Source organism: Muntiacus reevesi, chromosome 7, assembly GCF_963930625.1.
Source record: "Muntiacus reevesi chromosome 7, mMunRee1.1, whole genome shotgun sequence".
NCBI classification, from domain to species: domain Eukaryota; kingdom Metazoa; phylum Chordata; class Mammalia; order Artiodactyla; family Cervidae; genus Muntiacus; species Muntiacus reevesi.
Genome location: NC_089255.1, coordinates 67,773,092 through 67,790,598, shown reverse-complemented (window position 1 = coordinate 67,790,598; position 17,507 = coordinate 67,773,092). Strand labels below are relative to the sequence as shown.

The 17,507-nt window shown below is 41.1% G+C and overlaps 1 protein-coding gene across 1 annotated transcript in view; it reads left to right on the top strand.

Annotated features, from left to right (window-relative positions):
- ARMH4 (armadillo like helical domain containing 4) overlaps positions 1-17,507 on the top strand; it is a 143,441-nt gene that overhangs the window by 41,385 nt on the left and 84,549 nt on the right. The window contains exon 5 of the mRNA XM_065940544.1: positions 11,666-11,920. Within this exon, the coding sequence (XP_065796616.1) occupies positions 11,666-11,920 (255 nt within the window). The remainder of the gene's footprint in view (positions 1-11,665; positions 11,921-17,507) is intronic.

Sequence of the window (17,507 nt, the reverse complement as noted above, 5' to 3'; positions counted from 1 at the left end):
ATCCCTGCACAGGCTTCTCACTGCAGTGGCTTCTCTTGTTGTAGAGCATGGGCTCTAGGGCTCGCAGAATTCAGTGCTTGTGGCCCCTGGACTCTAGAGCACAGGTTCAGTAGTGTGGCTCACAGGTTTAGCTGCTCCATGGCATGTGGGATCTTCCTAGATGAGGGATCGAACCTGCAGCTCCTATACTGGCAGGTGGATTCTTTACCAGTGAGACACTAGGGAAGCCCTGAGCAATGCTTCTTCCTATAGGTTCTTTTTCTTTTTTTTTTGTTTTTGTTTTTGGTGCTACCTTTAGATAGAATAATTGTGTGTGTGTGTTTTATGTTGATCCACATGCTTCTTTGGGATTCAGATAAATGAAAATAAAAATTTGGGGTTTATTTTAACAAAATTACAGAATCCAGAAAGCATTACCCTATAGCCATTAACATATAACCTGTTAGTGTTATTTGAATGAGTTCTTCATTTAGTTTTAGCTCTTTAAATCAGGGGTTTTGTTCTTGTTTCTGGCACAGTTTGCTGAATGCTTATTTCATTTTGTTGTCCTTTGTTTTCAGAAGTGCTCATGACATCATTATTTCTCTTGGGTGCATCTATTGAAAGACTGGCTATATACAGATGAGCTTTTCTTCAGTTTTTATGAGCGAAAGATGAGTGCATACAACTCGGGGTTATTTTGTATCTGTCCACTTGATGTGTTGCCTTTGTGCTTATTGCAGGATTACTCATTACTCGAGGAACCTGTTACCCGTTGCTTATTAAATGCTACTGTGTTTCCTTAGATCCAGCCAAGTTGTTAAAAACGTAGATCTAGTTCACTGACTATGCATTCACCCATCCATCCATTCATTCAACAAATATTGAGTCGTGACTTTTGCCAGGCACCGGGTTAGTCATTGGTGATACAACAGAGGACAGGATTATCCTTCCTTTATTTAACAGTTTCCCACCTTTTTGGGTCAAGGTGCTATAAAATACCTTATTTTGCTAATATTGGAAAGGTGATCATACCTTTTTGTTACTGATCTGTAATAGTAGTCAATGTTCCACTGGAAATTGTGGTAGGGTACAGATTATATACTACTAAAGATGTTTAACAGCTACAGAATGATTGTAACCTTCTAAAAATAAGAAAATTCCCTGGCAGAAATTGATAACAAGAGAATAAGGCTAGACTGAAGGAGAACTCATACTGTTCATATGGTTCACGGGGTTCTCAAGGCAAGAATACTGAAGTGGTTTGCCATTCCCTTCTCCAGTGGAGATCCAGTCCATCCTAAAGGAAATCAGTCCTGAATATTCATTGGACGGACTGATGTTGAAGCTGAAACTCTAATACTTAGGCTACCTGATGCAAAAAACTGACTCATTTGAAAAGACCCTGATGCTGGGAGGGGTTGGGGGCAGGAGGAGAAGGGGACGACAGAGGATGAGATGGTTGGGTGGCATCACCGACTCAATGGACATGAGTTTGAGTAAACTCCGGGAGTTGGTGATGGACAGGGAGGCCTGGTGTGCTGCAGTCCAGGGATCGCAAAGAGTCAGACACAACTGAGAAACTGAACTGAACTGAACTGAACTGAAGAACTCTCACTCCTGTAAGGCTTGTATTCCTCTTCTTTTCTCTATGCAGTCTCTGACACTTCCTTCTATCGCTATGTCCTCAGATATCCTCAGGTATTAAAAGTGAAACCTTATAAACTTCTTTGTGTTGAAGGACGGGGTTGGTGGAAAAAGAAGGAGACTTTTCTCTTTCATCCCACACATCAATCAGGGCCCTTCCTTTTCTGATGGTGTGAAAATTGTATACTACTCAATCTAGTGTTTCTGAAGAAAGTGCTCCTCGGTTTTATCCTCTGACTTGGAGTTAGATGTCTCATGTCAGGCATTTCAGGTGAGGGAGGAGAAAACAGACTTTACCACGGTGGGTGAGTATGGGAGAGATCGAGATACCTTGACCTAAGCAAGGTCCTCTAAATTGCGTTGTGAAGGCAGCAACTGTGGCTTAGATTTGCATAGATGCAGCTCTCTTCTCAGGATACAAAAGGATGAAGGAAGATGACTTTTGAGGTCCCTTTCACTATTTTTGTAGCTCTGTGTTGCTCCTCTCACAGCTTTATTGATGTATCATTGACAAACTGTAGGATATTTAATGTGTACATCATGGTGATTTGATATACACATACATTGTGAAAGAATTTCCACCATCAGATTAATTAACACATTCATCATCTCATATATTTACCGTTTTAATTTTTGGTGAGAACATTTTAAGTTCTGTTCTCATAGCAGATTTCAGTTGTATGTTATGGTGTTATCAGCTGTAGTGACCATGTTGTACATTAGGTCCTCAAACTTTATCCATCTTATAAGTAAATGTTTGTATCCTTTTACCAATTCTTCCTATTTTTACCTCCATTCATAGAACCTGGCAATCACTTTTCTATTCTTTGTTTCTATGAATTAGACTTTTAATTCCACATATAAGTGATACCATGTAGTATTTGTCTTTCTCTGATTTATTTCACTGAGCATAATGTCCTCCAGGTTTATCCATGTTGCAAGTAACAGGATTTCTTTTTTTTTTGAAGGCTTAAATAATATTCCATTATGTATATATACACATGCATACCTGCAGGTATAATATAAATTTCATAGTATGAATAATATTCCATATATATAAATATTTATAAATATATAATTCATCTTTATCCATTCATCCATTGACCAACACTTAGGTTGTCTCCATACTGTAGCTGTTGTGGATAATGCTGCTGGGAGCTTGGAAGTGCAGAGATCTCTTTGGGTTGAAGGTTTCATTTCCTTTGGATATATACCCAGAAGTGGGATTTCTTTTGTGTGAAAGTGAAAGTGTTAGTCACTCAGTTGTGTCCGATTCTTTGTGACCCTATGGACTGGAGTCCGCCAGGCTCCTCTGTCCATGGAATTCTTCAGGCAAGAATACTCAAGCAGGTAGCCATTCCCTTCTCTGGGGGATCTTTGCAACCCAGGGATTGAACTCTGGTTTCTCACATTGCAGGAAGATTCTTTTCTTTTTTTTTTTGCAGGAAGATTCTTTATTGTCTGAGCCACCAGGGAAGCCCCTTGGATCATATAGTTAGCTCTTTTTTAGATAACGAATGAAAACCTACTGTATAGCAGAGAACTCTATACCTAACACTATACCTAAATGGGAAGGAAATCCAAAAAAGAGGAGATATATGTATATGTATGGGCTTAATAACCCAGATCTGAGGTTATTGATATTTCTCCTGGCAATCTTGATTCCAGCTTATGCTTCATCCAGTCCAGCATTTCTCATGATGTACTCTACATATAAGTTAAATAAACATGGTGACAGTATACAGCCTTGATGTACTCCTTTTCCTATTTGGAACCAGTCTGTTGTTCTATGTCTAGTTCTAACTGTTGCTTTCTGACCTGCATACAGATTTCTCAGGAGGGAGGTCAGGTGGTCTGGTATTCCTGTCTCTTTAAGAATTTCCCACAGTTTGTTGTGATCCACACGGTCAAAGGCTTTGGCATAGTCAATCAAGCAGAACTAGATGTTATTCTGGAATTCTCTTGCTTTTTCTATGAACCAATGGATGTTGGCAGTTTGATCTCTGGTTCCTCTGCTTTTTCTAAATCCAGCTGGAACACCTGGGAGTTCATGGTTCATGTACTGTCGAAGCCTGGCTTGGAGAATTTTGAGCATTACTTTGCTAGCCTGTGACATGAGTGCAATTGTGCAATAGGTTGAGCATTCTTTGGCATTGCCTTTCTTTGGGATTGGAATGAAAACTAACCTTTTCCAGTCCTGTGGCCACTGCTGAGTTTTCCAAATTTGCTGGCATATTGAGTGCAGCACTTTCACAGCATCATCTTTCAGGATTTGAAATAGCTCAACTGGAATTCCATCACCTCCACTAGCTTTGTTGGTAGTGATACTTCCTAAGACCTACTTGACTTCACATTCCAGGATGTCTGGCTCTAGGTGAGTGTGAGTGATCACACCATCGTGATTATCTGGGTTGTGAAGATCTTTTTTGTACAGTTCTTCTGTGTATTCTTACCATCTCTTCTTAATATCTTCTGCTTCTGTTAGGTCCATACCACTTCTGTCCTTTATTGTGCCCATCTTTGCAGGAAATGTTCCCGTGGTATCGCTAATTTTCTTGAAGAGATCTCTAGTCTTTCCCAGTCTATTGTTTTCATCTATTTCATTGCATTGATCACTGAGGAAGGCTTTCTTATCTCTCCTTCCTATTCTTTGGAACTCTGCATTCACATGGGTATGTCTTTCCCTTTCTCCTTTGCCTTTCACTTCTCTTCTTTTAACAGGTATTTGTAAGGACTCCTCAGACAACTGTTTTGCCTTTTTGCATTTCTTTTTCTTGGGGATGGTCTTGATCCCTGCCTCCTGTCCAATGTCATGAACCTCCGTGCATAGTTTTTAATGCACTTTGTCTATCAGATCTAATCCCTTGAATCTATTTGTCACTTCCACTGTATAATCATAAGAGATTTGATTTAAGTCATACCTGAATGATCATACCTGAATGGTTTTCCCTTTCCCTAACCTGTGTCCCTATGCAGAGGACACCACCCTGATGGCAGAAAGTGAAGAACTAAAGAGCCTCTTGAGGAAAGTGAAAGAGGAGAGTGGAAAAGTTGGCTTAAAACTCAGAATTCAGAAAACTAAGATCATGGCATCTGGTCCCATCACTTCATGGTAAATAGGTGGGGAAGCAGTGGAAACAGTGACAGACTATTTTTTTGGACTCCACAATAACTGCAGATGGTGACTACAGCCATGAAGTTAAAAGATGTTTGCTCCTTGGAAGAAAGGTTATGACCAACTTGGACAGCATATTAAAAAACAGAGACATTACTTTGCCAACAAAGGTCCATCTAGTGAAAGCTATGGTTTTTCCAGTAGTCATGTATGGATGTGAGAGTTGGACTATAAAGAAAGCTGAGCGCCGAAGAATTGATGCTTTTGAACTGTGGTGTTGGAGAAGACTCTTGAGAGTCCCTTGGACTGCAAGGAGATCCAACCTGTCCATCCTAAAGGAAATCAGTCCTGTATATTCATTGGAAGGGCTGATGCTGAAGCTGAAATGCCAATACTTTGGCCACCTGATGCGAAGAACTGACTCATTGGAAAAGACCCGTATGCTGGGAAAGATTGAAGGCAGGAGGAGAAGGGGATGACAGATGATGAGATGGTTGAATGGCATCACAAGTCAATGGACATGAGTCTGAGTAAACTCTAGGAGTTGGTGATGGACAGGGAAGCCTGGTGTGTGCAGTCCATGGGGTCACAAAGAATCAGACACAACTGAGCAACTGAACTGAACTGAACTAAATGACCCAGATAGCCATGATGGTGTGGTCACTCACCTAGAACCAGAAATGCTGGAGCCTGAAGTCAAGTGGGCCTTAGGAAAGAAACATTACTATGAACAAAGCTAGTAGAGGTGATGGAATTCCAGCTGAGCTATTTCAAATGCTAAACAATGATGCTGTTAAAGTGGTGCACTCAATATGCCAGCAAACTCAGCAGTTGACTGGTAAAGGTCGGTTTTCATTGCAGCCTCAAAGAAGGGCAATGCCAAAGAATGTTCAAATACAATTGTGCATTTAGCAAGGTAATGCTCAAAATCCTTCAAGCTAGGCTTCTACAGTCTGTGAACCAAGAACTTCCAGATATACAAACTGGATTTAGAAAAGCAGAGGAACCAGAGATTAAATTGCCAACATCCATTGGATCATAGAAAAAGCAAGAGAACTCCAGAAAAAATCTACTTCTATTTCATTGGCTATGCTAAAGCTTTTGACTGTGTGGATCACAACAAACTGTGGAAAATTCTCAAAGAGATGGTAATACCAGACCATTTTACCTACCTCCGGAGAAACTTGTATGCAGGTCAAGAAGCAACAGTTAGAACTGAATATGAAACAATGGACTGGTTCAGAATTGGGAAAGGAATTCTTCAGAGTTGTATATTGTCACCCTGCTTATTTAAGTTATATGCAGAGTACATCGTGGGCTGTATGAAGCACAAGCTGGAATCAGGATTGCCAGGAGAAATATTGGTAACCTCAGATATGCAGATTACACCACTCTAATGGCAGAGAGCGAAGAGGAACTAGAGAGCCTCTTAATAAAAGTGAAAGAGGAGAGTGAAATAGTTGGCTTAAAACTCAACATTCAAAAAACAAAGATCTTGACATCCAGTCCCATCACTTCATTACAAATAGATGGGGAAACAATGGAAACAGTGACAGACTTCAGTTTCTTGGGCTCTAAGATCACTGCAGTGACTGCAGCCATGAAATGAAAAGGCGCTTGCTCCTTGGAAGAAAAGCTATAACAAACCTAGATAGTATATTTAAAAGCAGAGACATCACTTTGCAGATAAAAGTCCTTATAGTCAAAGCTGTGGTTTTTCCAGTAGGCATGTACATGTGCGATAGTTGGACCATAAAGAAGGCTGAGGGCTGAAGGCTGATGCTTTTGAATTGTGGTGCTGGAGAAGACTTTTGAAAGTCCCTTGGAAGCATGGAGATCAAACCAGTCGATCCTAGAGGAAATCAACCCTGAACATTCACTGGAAGGACTGATGCTGAAGCTGAAGCTCCAAAAGTTTGGCCACCTGATGCAAAGAGCCGACTCATTGGAAAAGACCCTGATGCTGGGAAAGACTGAGTGCAAGAAAAGAAGAGGAGAAGACAGAGGGTGAGATGGTTGTATGGCATCACCAACTCAATGGACATGAGTTTGAGCAAAGTCTGGGTGATAGTGAAGGACAGGGAAGCCTCGTGTAAAGCCTTCCATGGGCTCACAAAGAGCTGGACCTGGCTGAGCAACTGAACAACAACAACATGGGCTTCCCAGGTGGCTCAAGTGATCAAGAACTTGCTTGACAATGGAGGAGACATAAGAGATGTAGATTTGATCCCTGGATTGGGAAGATCCCCTGGAGATGGGCATGGCAACCCACTCCTGTTTTCTTGCCTGGAGAATTTTCTACAGACAGAGGGTCTTAACGGGCTACAGTCCATAGGGTCGCAGAGAGTCCGACACAACTGAAGCGATTTAATACGCGTGCATGTGTATGTATGCTGAGTAACTTGGTTATATAGCAGGAACTGACATAGCAGTGTGGAGGAACTATACTCCAATTTAAAAATAATAATAATAATAATGGTAAAATAAAAAAGAGCTAACCAGCCTTGGTTAGGTGACTATTTTTAAATTAGAGTATAGTTACTTTGCACTGCTATGTCAGTTCCTTCTGTACAGCAAAGTGAATCAGCCATGTGTATATCTTTATCCCACCTTTTTTGGATTTCCTTTCCATTTAGGTCAACGCAGAGCACTGGGAGAGTTCTCTGTGCTATATAGTAGGTTTTCATTAGTTATCTCTTTTATACATTGTGGTGTATATATGCTGTCTTCCATGGTGGCTTGGACGGTAAAGAACCTGCCAGCAATGCTGGAGACCCAGCTTCGACCCCTGGGTCGCGAAGATCCCCTGGAGAAGGGAATGGCAACCCTCTCCAGTATTCTTGCCTGAGAAATCCCATAGACAGAGGAACCTCGTGGGCCACATTGCATGGGGTCACAAAGAGTTGGAGACAACTGTGTGACTAACACTCTACCCTTCCATAGTGGGTGTATGTGTCAGTCTCTGTCCCCCAGTTCAGTCCCCCCACCCCTTTCTACTTGGTATCGTGTCCTCTCTGTTTGTGTCTCTGTTTCTGCTTTGCAAATAATACCATCTGTACCATTTTTCTAGGTTCCACATATATGCATTAATATATGGTATCTGTTTTAGCTCTGTATTTTAAAGAGGAGGAGCTAACTGAACACATTGAGGACCAAGTATAAGTTATCCTTGGTGGTTGGTGGTGGTCAGAGGACAATGGTTCAGTGATAAAAGCTGGAAATCGAGGGCTCAGAGCTCTGGCTTCGCCTTTGCGTTCTCAGGGGGTCAGAATCATATTGTCATGATTTTCCTATCAAGAACAACCCTCTAGGTTTGTGGAGAGGAAAAGTAAGTAAAAGTGATTTTACAAAGTTTAAAGAAATCTTCTTTTTAGCTCATCACCAATTTCTGTCTATAGAAGGATGGTCGGTAAAATTGTCAGAAAGCCTTAATGATTCCTGATAGTTTTCTCCATAATCCAGTGACTCTGTTATTTTTTCCTATCCACCTTCCTTCTCAGCTTCTCTTTAACTGGAGTCTCTGGCCCATCTTTTATCCCCTCCAGCTTTATTGAGATATTAATGACATATAACATACATAAGTTTAAGATGTACAAGGTGATGATTTGATACACATACACATATATGTATATATATTGTAAAATTATTACTGCAATAAGGTTAGTTTGCACTTCTATCCCCTCAAGTAATTACCATTTTTTGGTTTGGTGATACTATTTAAGACCTATTGTCTTAATAACTTTCATGTATATAATGCAGTGTTGTTAATCATAGTCACCATGCTTTAGGTTAGATCCCCAGAAATTACACATCATATTGTTGGGAGTCTGTATCCTTTTCTGGTTCATCTTTATACTCACTCTTTTCACACGCAAGCTACTGCTCCTTCCTTAGTTGAGCTCTCCTAGCAAAACTTGGCCCTGGTTAAATGTCTCTGCCTACTCTACTCCTCCACCCACCGATTCAGTAATGTGGCTGAAGAAAAACACACGATCCTCTTAGTATGCTTTGCTTTAAATTTATAACATTACAGATGGACTCACGTGGACTCATAGGGTTGCCTGGCAATCTGACCACATCCACCAGTTTTGTATTGCACCAAGGAAAGAAATATGACAGCTTTCACATGCTCCCCCCACCAAATCTAGCCACCCACCTGCACCCGTGCCCCTGCAGAGGTGGATGTGTCCAACCTGGCCATGCACTGCATTCCATCCCCTGTCCGGAATAGCAGAGAAGCCAGTCTTATATGGTGGACACTGTGTGCCAGGCTTAGTTCTAAGTACCTGGTATGTTAACTCATGTAATCCTTACAACCGCCCTATGTGGTCGGACTCATCCCAGTTTTACCATGAGGGAGCTGAGGCACACCAGAATTCAGCAATTTGTCTGAATCCGCTCAGCCATAAGTTTAAGTGACTCCAGAGTCCATGTGTGTCATCTCTCTATCATATCTCATCTCTCAGGACATTTCTTCTGCTGCTCTTCCCTCCTGCATCATCAATTCCCTCCTTTCTACCAGATCTTGCTTATCAGTTACAAGCAAATTCTAACAGTTTCTGCTTTCAGAACCTACCCTTGACCCCATATCTCCCTCCAGCCATCCCCTAATGTCCCTGATCTCCTTTCCAAATTTCTTGTGTTTTCTCTACCTATATCTGCTTCCTTTTCCCCAATTTACTTTGAAAGCACTTCTGTCTGACTTTTATCCCTACTATTCCAGGAATACAACTTTTGTCAGGGTCATGAATGACTTCCCACATGTCTAAACCAGAGGGACAGTCGTAGTTTCTTACTCAGAAATGTTTTCTTCTCTTGTCTTGGTTTTCTCCTGCGGTCACCTCTCTGTCTCCTTTGCTGGATCTCCCCCTGCTGGCTAACCTCTGAATGTTTGATTATCCAGGGCTTGGGCTGGCCCACTTCCCTTTCATCCATTCTCGTTCTCTTGATGATCTCAGTCTGTGTCAAGGCCTTAAATATAATTTATAAGTTGATGACTCCTAGGTTTTGATTTCTAGCTTTGACCTTCCTTAGACTTCCAACATTTCCATTTGGTTGTCATAGGCATAAGCATCACCCAATTAATATATTTCACATAAAATTCTTGATTTGGCTCTTTAGTTCTCATTTTTAGTAAAGTGAGATCTTCCTCTCACATCCCACATTGTAATTATCAACAGGGCTCTACCTTCAAATTACATCTCAGGTCTGATCACCTCTCTTTTTTTCCAGGACTGCACCCTCATCCGAAGCATCATCCTCTATTCCCTGGGTTTTGCAATAGCCTCCTATATGTCTCGTTGCTTTGTCTCTTGCTCTAATACAACCTGTTCTCCACCCTGCAGCCAGCCATTCTTTACAAATATGCTTTAGATGTGGCCTCTGCTTACCCCTGATTCCTTGTTTCATGTATTCTCTCTGTCACTCACTGCCTCTCAGCCCAATCTTCTTTGCCATTCTTTGAACACAGTAAGCAGACATATGCCTCAAGGCTTTGCCTTTGCTGTTCCCCCTGTCCTCCTCTGCTGGGAATCTTTAATGATCTAAATTAAACAAAAGAATTCATTATTTTGGTATGATCTCTGTTCAAACTTTACCTTATTAGAAAAACTTTCCTTGATCTTGCCATCTAAAATAGTAGCACCTGGCATTTTCTGTCTTCTTGCCAGTTTTAATCAGAGTGCAGTATATTGCATATCTATTTATATATCTCTTTGTTTGCTGTATGTCTCCTGAGTGATGTGTCAGCTCCACCACGGCAGAGACATTATTGTGTTATTCCTAGTGCCTGGAGCTAGGTGCTTGATAAATATTTGTTTAATTTTTGGAATAGGGGCAGGTATTAAATCCTATGAAGTTAAAGGATATATATGAATGAAAAAGATTAGAAGTAATAACTTTTAAGTTAAGAAAATCTGTAAATGATAGCTGAAAAGGAGAAAATTGTCTGGAAGGAGAGTCTCTGAATTCTTAGGTGGCTTTAATCCTCTGTCTTCTCTTCAGCCGTCAAAGAGAGTTCCATGTTACGGTCACCACTGTTCAGAACCAAGAGGGAGACCAAGGAAAAAGCCGTCGATGGATTTTGTGGGCCCTTATTGGGGGCTTCAGGAGTGCCTTCATATTGTGGATGGAGGCTCAGAGTATTCCTGGAAAATTAACATTAATGAAATAAAATGAAATTGGGATCTTATGTTCCTTAAACCTACACCTCTTGAAGCATCACAGATGACACATTATGTATTTAATTCTTAAGATGATGGTAACGATAGTGATTTTTTCTCATGTGTTTCTTTTCTGACTGTCCTTGATCAGTGTGTCTTTTCCCGATTCCCTTTAGAATTGGATTGAAAACGTTCATGTGACGTTTCCCCGTTTCTTGGGTCCTTCCTCTGTAAGGAGAGCAGATGCAGGAGTGGATTTATGTACCTCTCAGTTAACATTATTGGGAGTTCTACTCACTGGTGTGGAAGAAGAGCAGAAAGAAAACTATGTCAACATAATGAATTCTCTTGTTTAGTATTATGAGATAGAAAGAGACTGGAACACTTCTTTTAAATTCTGTTAGTATTTCAGTGAGCTTTCTAACAGACAGATCTGTAATGATCTCCAGAAAACAGGAAGATAATGTTTGCTACCCTTTTAAATATAAATATGATATTAACAAAATCCCTATTACCTGAACTTTAACTCCCAATAAACATGATGCATGATAATTATCTGACATAACTGTGGTTTTGTAAGTTTAAAATGTAGGCATAGGGTGGGCATGCTATCATGCAAAGCTTTTCTTGCTCAACTTTGACAATAAAATATGTTTTAAAAGGCCAGTCATGTCTATTTTTTAGGGCTTAAGTAATTTCAAAAGATTCATTTGTATGCACTGCCTGTATTTCTTCATGTTACCTTTGCTTTCTTCTTGCTTAGAGGGAGAAGATGATGAAGATGAAGAGGATGAAGAGGAAGAGGATGAAGAGGAAGAAGATGAGGAGGAAGATGAGGAAGATAAAGACGCCGACTCCCTGGACAAGACCTTGGGTGACACCGAGCTGCCTGGGTTCACACTCCCTGGCATCACGTCTCAGGAACCTGGCTTAGAGCAGGAAAACGTGGTCTCTTTGGAGGGAGTCACCTTCCAGGTGCCGGATGCCATCCAGTGGGAACAGCAGAATCAGGGCCTGGGTAAGAGTCATGGGTGTTTCTCTCCTTCCTCCCTCCTCTCATCTTACTTTTCTTAGGCGACAACTTTCTTTCACTGGCATTGATTGTGGAGCAAAATGGATTTTCTTTTTATGGATGTTTCATTTGGGAAGTAGTTCTCACTTCTTTCTCAAGTATGTTTATATTTATGCTCTTCGGTAGCCAGGTTCCAGTCTCCATCTGCCCATAAAGAGCACGGTTACCTTAATTTTTGGAAGGAGTTCCAATGTTCCTTCCCAGCTGGAGGACAGCTGTTGGCTCTGGGAGGACTTTCAATCAGGGCAGAATTGTGTGTAACCAGTCAGTTGCCCAAAATGGCATGAATTGACTGGAGTCAGAAAGCAAATGTATTTGGTCATCCCCTCCTTTTAGAATTTCCTCCCTGGGGAAGTTCTTCCTTCACTTCTGGGCGAGCTTTTAGCCATCCCAATACGTCTCTGCTTATTCTTGTGGTTGAGTTTCATCATCAAATGCAATCTCTTTTTGTCACTTGGTGTCCAGACAACCCCAAGCTTACTCTCTCTTGGGTGTGGCCTGGATTTTTGGTGAGAGACTCCCTGGAGGCAGGCTGACCCCAGCCTTGATACTCTCTTCTGGTCAGCAGGGATGGTCCTCTGTCTCTTCCTAACTTTTTCTGGAGAGATGCTATTTAGCTCTGGGTGATTGAGGCCTCACTCTCTTGACCTGAGGGGAAGTGACCTCTGCTTCAAAGAAATCTCCTCCCTGAAGCTCTCTTGGTCTTTAAAAGGCCCGAGGATACCTTCAGTGCAGCAGAGGTTCGATTTAACAGTCATATAACCAGTGTTTGGAGTATTTCATTGAAAGTTTGGATGTTGATCTCAGATTTTGCTGTGGAATATCATACTAGTGTATGTTGGTGCCTTGGTTGAAACTTTCTTTTTTTTTTTTTTTAAATATTATTTTATTAGTTGGAGGCCAATCACTTCACAACATTTCAGTGGGTTTTGTCATACATTGACATGAATCAGCCATATAGTTACACGTATTCCCCATCCCGATCCCCCCTCCCACCTCCCTCTCCACCCGACTCCTCAGGGTCCTCCCAGTGCACCAGGCCCGAGCACTTGACTCATGCATCCCACCTGGGCTGGTGGTCTGTTTCACCATAGATAATATACATGCTGTTCTTTCAAAACATCCCACCCTCACGTTCTCCCCCTGGTTGAAACTTTCAATTTAGAATCTAATTATGTATGATTTCTTAAAGATTGTCCTCCTCTCCTCCCATGAAAACCCTTTCAGATTAGCAGTGAGAAAGGGTAAGTGCATTATAATGAGTATGGAGTAGGGAAAAATCACATTGTCTGTTTATCACAGGATTGAGTAGTTTAAGAGAAGCTCTCTTGCTTTTTTAAAAGCTCAAACTAAAGTTGTTAAAACCTTTAAGGATTTGCAATCTAAGGAGGAATCCTTTCCATAATCTCTAGAACTAAGGGAACATGTATAAGGATCTTTAGCATCATCTTCTCTTCCCTTATAGAGTTTTTTTGTGAGCTGTCTTTTCGATGTGGTTAATTAATTTGTCCAAAAAGCAGAACCCCTACTATTTTCCTTTGTAAGGTGCTGGAAACAGAAAAAAACCAGGCAGTGCTTTTTCTTTGATTAGAGCAGAGCCCATTCACAAAGGTATCAGTGCCGGGTGGGTGAATTCTATGATAAAAGTAGGTTATAAGAGGGCAGAGTAGAAGTGTAGGGGGCCATCTAGAGTCGCTTGGAGAGTTCAGAGCTGTCACCTGAAGGATATATAAATAGGAGATAGCTTGCAAGGAAAAGAGACCAAAGAAAGAACATACACAAAGGCATTGGAAAGATGAGAGAGTGTGGCATAATACAGATGGGCTGGCAAAGAATTGTAAGTGGATAAAAAGAAGTTCTAGGAGATATAACAGCAGACAAGGCTGGAAAGGTAAGCAAGGATGCATCACGAAGCGCTTTGACTGCCAAGAGGTTTTCACTTGTCCTTTATGAAAACTGTTCTGGTGATAGTGCGGTGGAGGAGGAGGGGAGGAGCATGAGGTTGGGGAGAGAAAAAGTCCCCTTATGAGATCCGTGAAATGTCTGTGTGAGACATAAAGGGCGTGAAGTAAGATAGGAAGTGTGATGAATGAAAAAGAATCAACCTGAGAGCTTTTGTCATAGGTACTAACTGATTTGGGGGACTGAGGAAAAATAGAGAGTTGAGGATGATATCTGGGTTTTTTGATTGGGTGAACAGGTGGAGAGTGATGCCTCTGATGAAGAGAGGGAATAGAGGTAGCAATGTGAACTTGGCATTTTAGGGAGATGATGAGCTAGTTTTGGGCATGTTGAATATGAGGAGCCTGTGAGGTGTCCAGGAGGGTCTTAGATTTTGTGTCTTGAATTCAGGGAAGAGGACTGGGACTGAGAAGTTATTCTGGGTTTATCACCCTCTAGGTTGGCATAAAGGTTGTAGTTGAAATGTAGCTGGGATATCCTGTGGAATGTGCTTATGGTAAAGAGAGAAGGCGATAAAGGATGTGTTTCCAGTGGGCAGGCAGACGGTATTAGTATATGTGCATACAATGCTATATTTACTAAGTTATTTTCTGAACAAATTTGGCATGTAATTGGGCAGTAATGACTTTAAAAATATACCAAATGAAACTGCCAAAACCTCATAAGTATATAAAAATATTATCAAAGTATTACAAAACAAACACAAACACTGTCCTGGGGACATGTGAATAAATATTTGATCTCTTCAGGCCTGAACAGGCTTGAAATAAACCTGTTCCACAACTGGTTGAAATGAATGAAATAAAATGCAAAATACCAATGTAACTTATTACAGAGGTTAAACAGAAAAATCTGCACATCAAGTGACTCCTCAGGTAGTAGACTATAACATGAAAGGATCATGGACAGTTGAACAGTCTTTTAAATATGGATTGGGTGAATATTCAGGGACTGTACCCCATTCCAGGAGAGAGGGTTGTTTTTGTACCCTCTCTGTAGGGAGAAGTACTACAGGGAGATCATATGGCCTCTATTCCTGGATTGTCGTCTGGGAAGCCAATTTCCACCACTTAGGAAGTTGGCATACCATCTATGATAATGATAAGCAATTGGAGGAGCTGTGAATCTTAGAAAGATTTGTAGAGGCTACAGTTCAAGGCTAACATGATCATTTGAGCTCTAGCCTTACCATGTTCCTCAGCACAAATTTACCACTGAAAAGGAGCCAAATTTTTAAGAAATCAACTTTATTGAGGTATAAACTATATACAGTAAACTGCATTCAGAGTATGCAATTCGAGTCTTGTACACATCCATATAGCCTCCATCTCATTGAAAATGCAGAATTTCCATCTCTTGCCCTTTGTCCCCCCAGTTATTCCTCATGTCCTATGCAGTCCATCCCTCTCTCAGTCCTCAATCCCAGGTAACTTCTGATCTACTTTTATTACTACAGGTTAGGTTGCATTTTCTAAAATTTTATATACATAGAATCATATAATACATACCCTTATGTGTCTAGCTTCTCTCACATAGCATAATGATTTTGAGATTCAACCATGTTGTTGTCGCTGTCAGTAATTTGTTCCCCCTTTTTAAAATTAAGAAAAATTTGTATTTATTTGGCAGCATCATGTCATAGTTGCAGCATGTGGGCTCTTCACTGTGATGTGTAGTCTTTTGTCTAGTTGCAGCATGCACGTAGGCTTAGTTGCCCTGAGGCATGTGGAATCCCACCCAGGGATCAAACCTGCATTGGAAGATGGATTCTCAAGCACTGGACCACCAGGGAAGTCCCTAATTTGTTCTGGTTTTATAGCTGTGTAGTAATCAACTGTATGGATGTGCTACATCTTGTTTTATCTCATCACCTGTTGAGCATTTGGGTTTTCCCCAGTTTTTGGTTAATGGCAGCTACATTTTAAGGTGTGTAGGGCATGAGATGGAGGGTGAATAGCCCAGTTGTCCCCTTGTCCTGCCTCCTGATTCCAGCCTCCATGCATGGCTAAAGTTTCTTAAGTTAGTAATACCAATTTAGTGATTTGTTATCACTAAGGTGATTTGTCACTTTAAAAAGTGAGTTTGGACTTCTCTGGTGCTTCAGTGGTTAAGAATTTGCCTTGCCTGCAAGGGAGTGGTTGGATCTCTGGTCTGGGAAGATCCCACATGCCTCGGAGCAACTAAGCCTGTGTATCACAACTGCTGAGCTCACGAGCTGCAACTACTGAAGCCTTTGTCCCTAGAGCCTGTGCTTCTCAACAAGAGAAGCTGCTGCAATGAGAAACCCTCACAACGCAACAAAGAGATGCCCCGGCTTGCTGCTCCTTGAGAAAGCCCACGTACAGCAACAAAGACCCACCACAGCCAAAAAATAAATAGACTAAATCAATCAATTAATCAGTCTTTTTTTTAAAAGTGATTTCCCCAAGTCCTGACATTTTGTTTTATATCAGATTTTTTTCTTTTTCTAAAATTTACCATTTCCCTGGATGTCTCTTACCTTTTGCTGCCACTTCTTTTCCTGAAAAATTCAATTTGCCAACATGTTTTTAGCATTCTAATTTTCATGGGAACCAAGACAAGGAAGTCTTTAAAGTCCTTCCAGTTTTCTCCTGTGGGAAGACTGGGTTGGTTAGTAGTGCTTGGGTCTAGGATTTTATTAGCTCACCGTCTTTTTCTTGGAGGGACAGGAAAGAAGTTACTAGTTTACTAGTAACTAGTAACGAGTTACTAGTTTACTAGTAACTCAAAGTCACTGACAACTTCTGGGTCAGTATTAATTGATATAGTTTCCTAAATGCTCTCAAATCACATGATAAAGAGGGACCTCTCCCCTGTTTGTGATGGATTTTGTGGTACCAAGAATAATGGCTCCCCGATTGGCTCAGACAGTAAAGAATCTGCCCACAAAGCGGGAGACCCAGGATTGATCCCTGGGTTGGGAAGACCCCTGGAGAAGGGAAAGACTACCCACTCCAGTATTCTTGCCTGGAGAATTTCATGGACAGAGGAACCTGGCAGGCTGCAGTCCACAGGGTCACAAAGAGTCTGATACTACTGAGCGACTAACACTTGCGCTTTTTTCAAATATATTTTACGTTCTAATCTTTGGAACCTATGATTATGTTGTCTTACATGGCAAAAAGCTTTGCTGATGATTAGGTTAAGGATCTTGAGATGGAATGGCTATCCTGGATTTTCTGTGAAGGTCACACAAGTGTGTTCACAAGTGTTCTTATAAGCAGGAAGCAGACAGGTCAGAGTCAGAAAAGTAGATGTGATGACAGAGGCAGAGGTCATAGTGATGTGGCCAGAAGCAAGGAATTCTGGCAGCCTCCACAAGCTGGAAAAGGCAAAGAGATGAATTCTCTTCTTGAGCTTCTAGAGGGAACACAATCCTGCTGGCACCTTGATTTTAGTCCTTCAAGACCCATTTAGACTTTTGACCTGCAAAACTATAAGAGAATAAGTTTGTATTGTTTTGAGCCCTTAACTTAGTGGTAATTTGTTACAGCAGAAATAGGAAACTAATACAGATTTCAATAAGTATTTCGTGAGCAGCTTCATTTTA